Below are 11,354 nucleotides of genomic sequence, written 5' to 3'. Positions count from 1 at the left end.
AGGTAGAAGGCAATAAGCAACAAGGGACAACAGAAAAATGAGGACCATAGCTTGCTTATCTTTTATATTTCACCCTAGGGCAGATAGCACTCATACCCTTAATCATACTGTGAATCAGTCTCAGCATCATGATCCCAGCAGCACAAACCCTAGATCCAGTCGCCTTTGAAAAGCCCTACCTATGATTGCTTGAGGTTTTGGGGTGACATGTAGTACAAGCCGTAACACCTTGGTTTGGTTTACTTTGGTTGAGACAAGGTCTAGTTATGTTTTCCATCACAGTGGTCCTCCTGCCTAAGCTTCCCTAAGTACAGGCATTTCACCACATCCAACAAAAAACCCTGTCTTAAAATAAAAAAAACTTTAAAAAGCATTGACTCAGTAAGAAGGCCCTGTTCTCACTGTAGCACCAAAAAAAAAAAAAGTATCTGGGGTATTTGGGCTTGCCAGGCATGGTGACATATAACTATAATCCCAGCCTCAGGAGGTTGGGTCAAGGATTCCCAAAATTTGAGGCCATCCTGAACTACGTAGTAAGATCTTGTCTCTGGAAAAAAAAAAAACAAACAAACAAGAAAACACCTAGGCTTGGGCACTGAATCTACATCTACTAACTGCTAAGTAGTCTACTTCTGTAAACACCTATTTCCTTATTAGTAAAATTGTGCTTAGCTTTCAAGAGTTTTGTGATGAATCATTGAGGTAGTGAGCATAAGCACGTTGTTAACTGCAATGTACTGATTTCCTATAAGGAATTATTAACCATTTTTTGAAAATGGGAGCTTCGCTCTTTTTTGCGAGGTTTGTGGAGGGCAGCAGAAAGTCCAAACTATTACCGACTTCAGGACTCTTTAATGATTTTACCCTTTCTGACTCAGCCTCTTGCCAGCATTCCCCCTCCTGCCTGGCAGGGTGCCTCTCACATGTCTGCACAGGAGGCCAAGTGAGCATTTGTTGAACATAAGCCTGTAGCAGTCTCTGTACTCGCCTAGCAAATACCAAGATCAATCAATCACAGTTCCTGTCTTTGAAAATTTACTATTGGAAGGGATACATTATGTAACACTCTCCACCCTCACAGACTTCACCCTGTCTAGAAACCTTCCAGTAGAAGCAGACATTACAGTATTCATATTGCTGCCTTACCTTTGCTTTTTGAAACAGTTTCACTATGTATTTCCAGTTGGCCTTCAACTGGAATCCCTCTGTATGTAAGCCTAGGCTACTTTCAAACTGTTAGCAATCTTCTTGCTTCAGCCTTCCAATTCTAGGATCATATGCATGCATCACCATGCCTGGATTTTTCTTTTTTAAGACAGTGAGGGTCTCCATGCTGTCCAGCCAGACTACTGGGCTCAAGCCATCCTACTGTTTGAGCTCTCAAGTAGCTGAGTAACTAGAACTACATCCCCATGCCCTGCTTCACGTTACTTTTGGGGAGCAGGGTTCAAGACAGGGTCTCACCATGTAGTTCAAGCTGGCCTTGAACTCATTATGTAGCCTAGGCTGGCCTCAAATTCATGGCAATCTTTCTGCCTCAACCTCCCCCGTGCTCAGATTACAGGTGTGAATCTCCATTCCTGACTCATTACTTTCTTGAAATCTTTGTTGGCATTTCTGAATTGTCCTGGTTTTTCATTTCTGTGAACACTTTCTCTCCAGTAGACTCCTCCTTCTCACTCAGTCCTTTTAGGGTTTCTTCTATTAAAGTTCCAATCTATATTCTGAGAAGTCCCATGTGGATCCATGATTTCAATTATAATTGTCACTAGCCTTGACCTGTTCCCCCACCCTTTGAGACATGATCTTACTAAGTTGCCCAGGCTGGTCTTCAACTTGTGATTTGTCTACCTCAGCCGCCCAACTAGCTAGAATTACATTGTGCCTTCTTGCATCCATTCATCACATATAACTGTTCTTTCCAAAATATAGGTCTAACTTAAAATCTTAAATAATTCCTTGACCTCTCCTGGAGAGCATTAAAAAATGCTTATGATCTAGGCTCCTGCCTATCTGTAATGCCTTGTTGATTAGTTTTTTTCAGAACAGCCTTCTCTCTCAGGCAACTGCTTCCCTATTCCAGCCATGTGATTATTGTGAAAATGCCAGTTATAGTAGTCCTGTCCTTACTCTTTTATAGGAGAATGCGTGTTGCCATTAGTTCATCCCTCAAATGTTCTAAATAGAAAGTAGAGAACATGCCTTTTCTCTTGTCAGCGTGAGAAGCTTGAGAGAAGGGTAGTGAGGAGCCAGCATGAAAGACAGAATGAAAGAACCCTCATGGCACTGAACTGTAAGTTCTGACCTGAGATTCCCAGAATGCTGTCTCTGTACCTTTTCCTTTCAGGCTAAGGGCTGAGGATTCTGCCAATAAGCCCTGTTTTCTAGCTTAAGTTAATTGCATCTTCCATCACTTGCTACTGAGAATCTTGAATAATTCCTCTGTAGCCTCTCCATTCATGTCCTGCTTTTCAGCTTTATACTCTAATAGTTCTGCTTCTGGTGCCCTCATATCCACTGTATACTCTGCCACTCTGGTAGTTCTTCCAGTTTCAAGACAAAGTCCAACGACCAGGCCCTGATCTGTTTTAGTGCTAGTGAATTTAAGGAAAGTGGAAAGATTGAGTCCTGTGGTATAAAGCCCCAGGGACCTCAAAACCTCTGATCATTCCTATAACCATCACTAGACCCCCATCACTGGTTAACATTAGACAGAATTGAATGCAGGTGGTCTTATGTTTTAATCGTCAGCCCTGAGAGTTTGGGGAAGGAGATTGTAATGATGCAATAGGGAGTAAGCTTGGCATTTTTACTTCTATCACCTGTATATCTTAGCTTTCCTTTTATAGAGTTACATCACCTAAAGAGTTTTAAAAATAATGGTACAGGGCTACATCATTATTTTAAAAATAATGAAATAGCTCAGTGGCACAATGTCTGTCTAGAAAGTGTGAGGCCCTGATTCCTTGTACAAAAAAAAAAAAAAAATTACCGATGCTGCTGAGTGTGCCGGCAAACACTGGTAACCCCAGCATTTGGGAGGCTGAGGCAGGAGGATCCCTATAAGTTCAGTGCCAGCCTGGGTTACATAGTGACTTCAAAGACCTCTTAAAACTACACAGTAAGACTTTATCTCAAAAACAGATAGTGATGCCTGGGTTCTACCTCTGTAGACCGACATAAACACACACACTCAGACATAGACAGGCGCAGACATATCTGGATACACAGTGAGCATTTGGGTTTTTAAAAGTTCCCCACATAGGCAGATTTTATTGTGTAATCACAGTTGAGAACTACTGTCCTCAGTACCTGATCAGTTTGAACCTGTTTTTCACAGACAACAATCTAGACTATTGCCATCAACTTCTCCAATTTAGGAGTAGGCAGTGATTGCCCTAAGGCAGAGATTCTTATCTCTGGAATGAGTTATAAACTATTCCTTTCTCTTGTGTTTATGAAGGATTATGGTCATTCTTTGAACAATTGGTAGAATTCACCAATTAAATCTGGGTTTAGACTTTTCTTTGTAAGAAATTTTTTGGTTACCAATTTAATTTCTACTTTTTCCAGGTCATTTCAAACATTGTTTGTTCTTGAGTCCATTTTAGTAATTCGTGTCTTACTTGGAATTTGTCCACTTCATCTAAAGTAATCTAATTGTTGGCATATGGTTCGTAGTATTATTTCCTTTTGATTCTTTTTATTTTCTTTTAAGGTTAACAGTAATAACCCCCTTCATCCTTACTTTCAGTAATCTTTTTTTTCTTTTTCTTCGTCAGTCCAGCTAGCTACAAGTTTGTCAGTTTTTGCTTTTGTTCAGTGAACTGTTAATTTTTCTTTCCTGCATCATTAATTTCTAGTCTAGTCTATTATTTATGTTTGCTTTAGTTTAGTTTGCTTTCTTCTTTTTCTGGGTTAAGACGAAAAGTTAGGCTATTGATTTTGAGACCAGGAGATGGGGAAGATAGGCAAATTAAAAAGGCCTGAGTTAAACTGAATAAACTAAGTAAATTAAGTGAATAAACTGAAGGCCACAATTTAAATGAGCTAAGGATAAACTATGGGAAATTAGAATACAACGGACAAAGGACAAGTCTCTAGAAGCCTCAAAGGTCTAGAATACAAGGAACAAAGAAACATCATAGCCTACTTTCCAGACTTCAGAAGCCTGGCAGCATCTTCACCAAAGACTACATAAAGGTCCCTGTACTTAAACGCCTATGGCCTATGGCTGTCCGTCTTGTGGAGCCTCTCCTGGCATGGGAGCTTTCCTTCATGATCTTTGTAATACACCCTCGTTGTTTCCCACTGCTTGCTGTGTCCTGTCATCCTGTTGCCTCAGACTTCATTGCCCTCAGGACAAGAACCCAGCCAAAGGATTAAAACTTGAATAAACTGAAATTTTTTTAGAACAGGGGCTGGGGATTTAGCTCAGCGGCATAAGCACCTGCCTTGCAAGCAGGCGGTCGTGAGTTCAATCCCCGGTACCGATAAAAATGAAAAAAAAAAAAAGAACAATTTCACAGCCAAAGTGAATAGGAAGTACAGAAAATTTCCATATTTTGCACAATCTCTCCCACTAGCAACTTTCAACACCACAGTTACGATGTATTTGGTACAATCATTGCACCTACATAGACACATTATCACCCAAGTCCATAGTTCACATTAGGGTTAATTTTTGGTGCTGTATATTCTATAAGTTTTAACAAATGTATAGTGAGCCCATGCCAACCTGGGATACATGGCCAGTTCAAGACAAGCCTGTACTACACAGTGAAACCCTATGTAGTCAAAACAAAATTCCCTCTGAGCACTGCTTTGACTACTTGCCATGAGTTTTGTCATGTTTTGTAAAGTATTGTTTGTGTAGGAAAGAACAGATTATGTCCATGCTTATGCCCATGCATTTCAAGTTATGAAAATAATCATTTCTGAATATAACCATTTCTGAATTTATTGCTTTTCATTTTTAAAAATTTGTGTTCATCATAAGACAAAATTAAACCAGGCATAGTGCCAAATGCCTATTGTCCCAGCTATCCAAGAGGCTGGGGCAATAAGATCACATGAGCCCAGGAATTTGAGACTACCTTGGGCAACGTAAGTCCCATCTAAAAACAAACCCACTGACAGAAAAAATTGGATATAGATAAGCAATTAAAAAGATACCCAAAAGGCCATCAAGAAATGTTCAGTCATTATTGTTATGGTTGATACATTCTGTCAACTTGAGTTTAGAAGTTTAAGAGATCTAGCAGGGAGTCAGGATCCCTGTCCTGAGCCTGTGCAAGAGGAGGGCACAGAGATCTTTTGAGTGCTGCATCTGCCCTGAGGTGGGATGGCCTGCATACAATATATGGAGGAAGAGGCTTGACCACCCCGCCACTTGCTCTAGCTACTTTGGCTGGCTGCTGCCTTGAAGTGTTGGCCTGGTGCCATGCCACCCTGCCTTGGAGCAAATTAATTATGGATTGAAACCTCCACAAACAGTGAGCTAAGTAAACCCTTCCTTTCTTCATTTTGGGTGTTAGGTATTTTGTCCCAGCAATGAGAGAAAAGAAACCAAGAAAGTAATTAGAGGGAAAAAAAATCACACTTGTCAGTTTGGAAATGTATCCTAGGCTAGCCTCTAACTCTCAGTGATCTTCCTGCCTCAACCTCCCAAGTGCTGGACTGACAGGAAGGCACCACCATACCTGGCTGGTGCAACTCTTCTTTAACTGACTTTTAGTCTCCAACTTATGGTATTGGTTAAAAGTAAGTAAGTCAGATCCTGGAAAATATTCCATCAATCATGATTGTTTTGTTTAAACCATGGAACATAACTGTGAATGGAAGTCTGAATTCTCCCTGAAGAAAATGGGTATTCTCACTGTCAAGTCTCTTTGGGAAACCCTTAGATGAATCGGGAGATATATAAAAGGATATTTTTGTCTCTAGGTTCATAGAGAGATGGGAAAATCCTGGAGATTTCCACTGATGACAAACCCTTGCTCTGCCAGATGCAGGATTTCTGGTGTAGACAAAAGCTTAAGGTTGTTTGGGCTCTTAAGATGGTTAATTTTAGTGTCAGTTGTAAATTGCTGTCTGCATTGGACTTTGTAATCTTCAAGCCTTCATTAAATCGTGTTAAATGTTACACTTTGGTCTTTGCTGTGCTTTGTAGAGAATTAAAGGAGAATCGTGTAACTTTGAGTAGTGTAAGGCATGCTGCATTCCAAAGAAGTCAGCTGAGAATCACAAAATTCTCCCACAAAAATTCCACAGCAGCAAAGGTCTTACGTTTCTTTCACAAAATTCAACAGCAGCAAAGGTCTTAAGGCAGCTAAATTCTGGAAAGAAGCCAGGTCTAGGTCAATTTTTCTTTCTTTTTTTTTTTTTTTTTTTTTTTGTCTTTTTCGTTTTTTTTATTGGTACCAGGGATCGAACTCACGACTGCCTGCTTGCAAGGCAGGCGCTTATGCCGCTGAGCTATATCCCCAGCCCCCTGGGTCAATTTTTCAAACGTAATGAATTCTTAAAGGATTCCCTGAAATACTGGATTGAGGCAAGTTAAAATCCTCAATATGCAGTACCTCGGGCATGGTGGCAATTTAAGTAATCCCAGGTTCTTAGGAGATGAGGAAGGAGGATCAAAAGTTTGAGGCCAGCCTGGGTAATTTAGTAAAACTATCACAGATAGCACAGGTTGACCCTGAACTCCTCTAGCCCATGCTAGAACTAGTGGAGATCTAGTGGAACTAGTGGAGATCCTCATGCCTCAGGCCCCCCCCCCCATATAGGCGTCCACCACCCCTCCCGACATTAATATGTGGCTTGCTATATTCTCATTTGCAAGAGCTCCTTGCAAATGTACAGCATTAGCTCTTTTTTTTTTTTTTTTTTTGGTCTTTTTTATTTTTATTGGTACTGGGGATCGGTACTCGGACCGCCTGCTTGCAAGACAGATGCTTATGCCGCTGAGCTAAATCCCCAGCCCCCAGCATCAGCTCTTAATCGCTTGTTTTGAGGACCCTATCTCCCGTGCCTTTGGGCTATTTAAGTGAGTCCAGATACCAGCTTCTTGGAGTTTAAGAATACATAAGTAGCCCAAAGCCAGGGGCGTAGTGGCCAGAGAAAGACAGAGACAAAGGAAAGAAGAGAAAACAGGAGAAAACAAAAGAGAGTTAGATTACACAATTCCCTGCCCACCTTCCAGCGACTCATCACCAGCTATTTGTCTCCTCTTTCCCACTGGCGCGCCTTTTTGACGTCACTGACGCGCCGCACAGTACAGTTGCAAAACCTTCGCGGCTGTATACCTGGCGCGCAGATGCGAATTTTCTTTTGGCGCCGCCGGAAGTCCGGGACACGTGATCAGATGACAGCGCACGCTTGGCTGGCTGGCTGACTCCCTTTAGGTGCTGCGGGGCGGGATGGCGGAGGCGCCTCCGGTCTCAGGTACTCTCCTGGCCCTAGGCCTTTCTCAGGGAGGGGCAGTTTGATCAATGACGAAATCCTAGGGCTCTAGCTATTTATATCGCGAGAGTGGACCTTGCTAGAGTTAGGGATAGTGCCTCGGAAGGGCCAAGCCACGCGAGTCGCACATTCGGAGAGCTCCACCATCATAGGCTGGGAGGTAAAGCCCGCCAGCAGGGTTTTCGAGGACAGCGGCCTTGTCCCGGGCCCCGTGAGTCAATCTGGGTGCCCCGCCCTTCCAGGGTTCATCCTGGGCTTCCTTGAGCACGTCGCACTGACCTCCGACCGAGGCGTCGGCCGAGTCATTGACGGTGATGGCAACGGTGATGGGCTCACTGTTCATCTGTTTTGCACGTTGTGCATGGGGTGTGTTTATACTTTATGGAGTGGTGGCCGTTCCGCGAGTGGAATACCAGTAGTTTAGAACCTCAGCCTGCTATAAACTGATCTAGTCTTAGTTTACTCACCTATCAGTAGTAAATACATTAATACCTGTAAAATAATTCCGTGATTGTTAGCTCACTTCCTCTCCTGGAGTTGTCTCTGTGTTTAGAGACAACCTCATTTGATTGTTAATGTAACATCCATTTGCATTTCCTTCGGAGTGTAAGATAGATTCGTGTTTTCTAAACTGTGGGCAGCGATCAGAAGGAAAATTTTGCTTCGTGATCTGACTACATATTTACATAAATATAAAAATGAACCAAACGTTTCAAAAAGCAATGGTTTCTTTACTATCACCAATATAGTCTATTTTGTGTTTGTTTGGGGGGTGGTGGTGTTTGTTTGGGTTTGTTTGTTGAGACAGGGTCTTGCTATGTAGTTTGGACTAGCCTTGAACTCGCTATGTAGCCCAGGCTGGATTAGAACTCATGGTGATTCTCTTGCCTTAGCCTCCCCAGTGCTGGGATTACAGATGTAATCTGTAATCCCTGACCACGCCAGGTTTATTTCATTTTTTAGATACTTTTTCACCACCCATTTTTAGCATCGTCTCTAGTTCACTTCCTCCTTTCTGTCCTGGTGATTGAATCACACAGCTACATCCTGAGCTCTTTTTATTTTTGAAGCAAGGTCTTGCTAAATTGTTAAATTGTCTAGATGGGTATGAACTTGTTATCTTTCTGCCTCAGTCTCCCAGAGGGGATCCACCCCCTAATCTGAGATCCTTAAATGGCAAGAGGAATCTCCCCACTACCCCAGGGACAGACTTCCCATTGCCATCTTTGTCTCTGGGCTGTATAATCTACTAGTTGGGTTTCCAGAACCTTGTTTTCTCCACTCACTTGTTGGGTGACCTGCCATCCAGTTGTTAATCATGGATCTTGGATGCTGCTTGTATCATTTCTACTTCTTCATGAGGAGACATCCTATTTACTGAATAACTTCACTTAAAATAATGAGAAATGTTCCTTTATTTTTGCTGTGGTCTGGTTTCCTGATTCCTATGCCCTTTTCCCCTTCCTCATGACTGTTTAAAGTATTTGTATTTTTATTAGTACATATTTGCAGTGCATGATGATTACATTCATTGTGGGGAGTTAATACTTGTACATAACACATCTTAGTTCCTTTAATAAACCGCCTCTCCCTCCCCTTTCCCCCTTAAGGGCTTTGTCTACTATACCTTGTGTCCAGTGGAACATAAACTGTATGTGATTAAATGCAAACCTATCAGGATCCATTCATTGGTGTTCAACATGAAATGCTCTTGCCATCCTTTACCAAGCTGTTCTGGATAATTTTATTGACTTTGTTTCTCCTCCTATCTACATCTTTACTTCTTCAAGAGAGAACTGCACAGCACCAGTTGGCCACTTACCCCTTTGAATTACCTCGTGTTTCCAAACTCCTTTGCTGCCTTCTGAGTTTATCTAATCCTCTTGTCATTTTATGAGCCACCCCCACCCCAGCTCTGTCTATGTGAAAATGTTCAGGACAAATCCTGCACTGAATGAGAGGTTACCTGTATAATCTTGTTTAGTTCTTCATTGTGATTCTGTGGTACCTGCTGTCTAGCCTCTGTCATTGTAGTGTACGAGCATAGTCTCAAATGCTGTACAATCCAAATTGGAATTCTGAGTCTGTTTTGGAATACCTTTGTGGCCTTGGGCAAATTTCTCTGCCCCTCACATTTCTCATCAGAAATGTGTAAAGATTAAAGGTTAATGTGTAAAATATTTAGAATAGTGCTTGGCATGTATTAAGTACCCATTAAATGTTGGGCCTTATTATTAAACCTGAAACTCTCAGGCTCTGCACTGTGCCCACCTGTACTTGAGTATGTGTGTTTCAGATAGTCTGTAGTTCTAACAGTAGTAATAAAGTAATACTTTACTGCTTAGCAGGTGTTTCTGACTTGCTGTGGTCTTCATAGCTACTTTTTGATGAAGAAATTGTTACTGCCTCCCTCACAAATGAAAACCATTGGAGTTTAGCGTGGTGGCACACCCGTAATACCAGCACTCTGGGAGGCTGAGACAGGAGGATTATGAATTCACATGTGAGCAACTTAGACCTCGTCTCAAAACAAAATAATAAATGAGAAAGGGTTAGAGATGTTGTTCAGTGTGTAGACCATGGGTTCAGTTCCCAATAACAAAGGAAAGGAGGGAGGAAGAAAAAAGAAAGAAAGAAATTAGGAAGAAGAAATGAACTGAGGGAGTGGGGCTAAATAACTTACAAGAAGGCACAATAAATGATGGAAAGAGACTGAAGCTCATGTTCCCATGCACTGTTACACTGAATACATTGAAACTTATACACTGATTCATAGTACATTCTATATGCTTCCCATTGTTCTGACTTTACTGTTAGTTTCTGTTTCAACTTTGGGGGCTGTTTTGTTTTTATTATTGCTTTGTTTTGCTTTTTCAGACAGGATCATGCTGTGTAGTTCCAGCTGGCCTTGAACTCATTGTGGAGCCCAGGCTGACCTCAAAATGACAGGGATCCTCCTGCCTCAGCCTCCTAAGTGCTGAGATTATAGCTGTGTGCCCCTGCATCTGGCCCAAAAGTTGTAATTTTAAGCCAGAGTCTGAAAAACGTGATATACTTAGTGACTCTAAGTGTTGGTATGGGCTCGAGTCAATAAGACCTAGTTTGTGTCCCAGCTCTGCTGTTTTCTATCTCGTTACTAGTTGTCTGTCTTTAGGCAAATTATGTCCTTGATCTTCAGGGATTTAGTTGACTATAATGAAGTTATCTTGAGAAAAATGAGTAAGCCAAAGGGAAATATGGTCAGTTTTTGAGCCCTTGAGATTCTAGAGCATATTATGGAGGTTATGATAGAACGCTAAATATATCCCTAGGGAATAGAGATGGAAGCTGATCTACTCAATATGCTGCACTATGTACTCAGTGTGCTGTGCTATGAGATATATATATGATCTTAAATTTCACAATAACCCTTTAAAGTAAGTATTGTCTTATAAATGCAGTAACTAAGGCTGGATGTGATCCATTGGTGTGCCTAAGCTCATAGCATAAATTGGAGGGCCAGTTTTTAAACCCATTTTAGCCGGCATGGTGATGTACCACTTGGGAGGCTGAGGCAGGACCAGCCTGGACTGCAAAATGAGCTCAAGGCCAACCTGACCTGCATAGTGAAGCCCTGTCTCAAAGGGAAAAAAAAAAAAAAAAAACATTTTAGCTAACTTCAAAGTATGCTCTTTAGATATTGCACAATACTACTTCAGAGTTTTAAAAGACTAGAATGCGATGACTGATATCCCTGAACTGTTACTGACAGTAAAGACTTTGGAACAGTAAATACATGTATAAATAGTGCCTGATGGTCCAGATGACCGTTTTTACTCAGCAGTTGTTAATGGCTGTTGGTGTAACCACCAGATATTGGGTGAACAGCCTCCATAAGCACCCAAGACTGT

The 11,354-nt window shown here is 41.6% G+C and overlaps 1 protein-coding gene across 4 annotated transcripts in view; it reads left to right on the top strand.

The window, feature by feature from the left end:
- Positions 1 to 6,937: 6,937 nt before the first annotated feature.
- Nfx1 (nuclear transcription factor, X-box binding 1) overlaps positions 6,938 to 11,354 on the top strand; it is a 66,973-nt gene continuing 62,556 nt past the window's right edge. Inside the window, exon 1 of one of the 4 annotated variants that reach the window (XM_063226610.1) lies at positions 6,938 to 7,446. In XM_063226610.1, the coding sequence (XP_063082680.1) occupies positions 7,422 to 7,446 (25 nt within the window). In that variant the 5' untranslated portion in view covers positions 6,938 to 7,421. Of the gene's footprint in view, positions 7,447 to 7,707; positions 7,831 to 11,354 lie in introns of those variants that run through there. The other 3 variants (XM_003470831.5, XM_063226602.1, XM_013153445.2) reach the window with 3 other exon arrangements.

The sequence above is a fragment of the Cavia porcellus genome, unplaced genomic scaffold, assembly GCF_034190915.1.
Source record: "Cavia porcellus strain 051 isolate PalLab524CR breed Dunkin Hartley unplaced genomic scaffold, mCavPor4.1 scaffold_1, whole genome shotgun sequence".
Classification (NCBI taxonomy): Eukaryota; Metazoa; Chordata; class Mammalia; order Rodentia; family Caviidae; genus Cavia; species Cavia porcellus.
The sequence above is the reverse complement of the archived record's forward strand: the minus strand, read 5'-3'. Positions and strand labels throughout refer to the sequence as shown.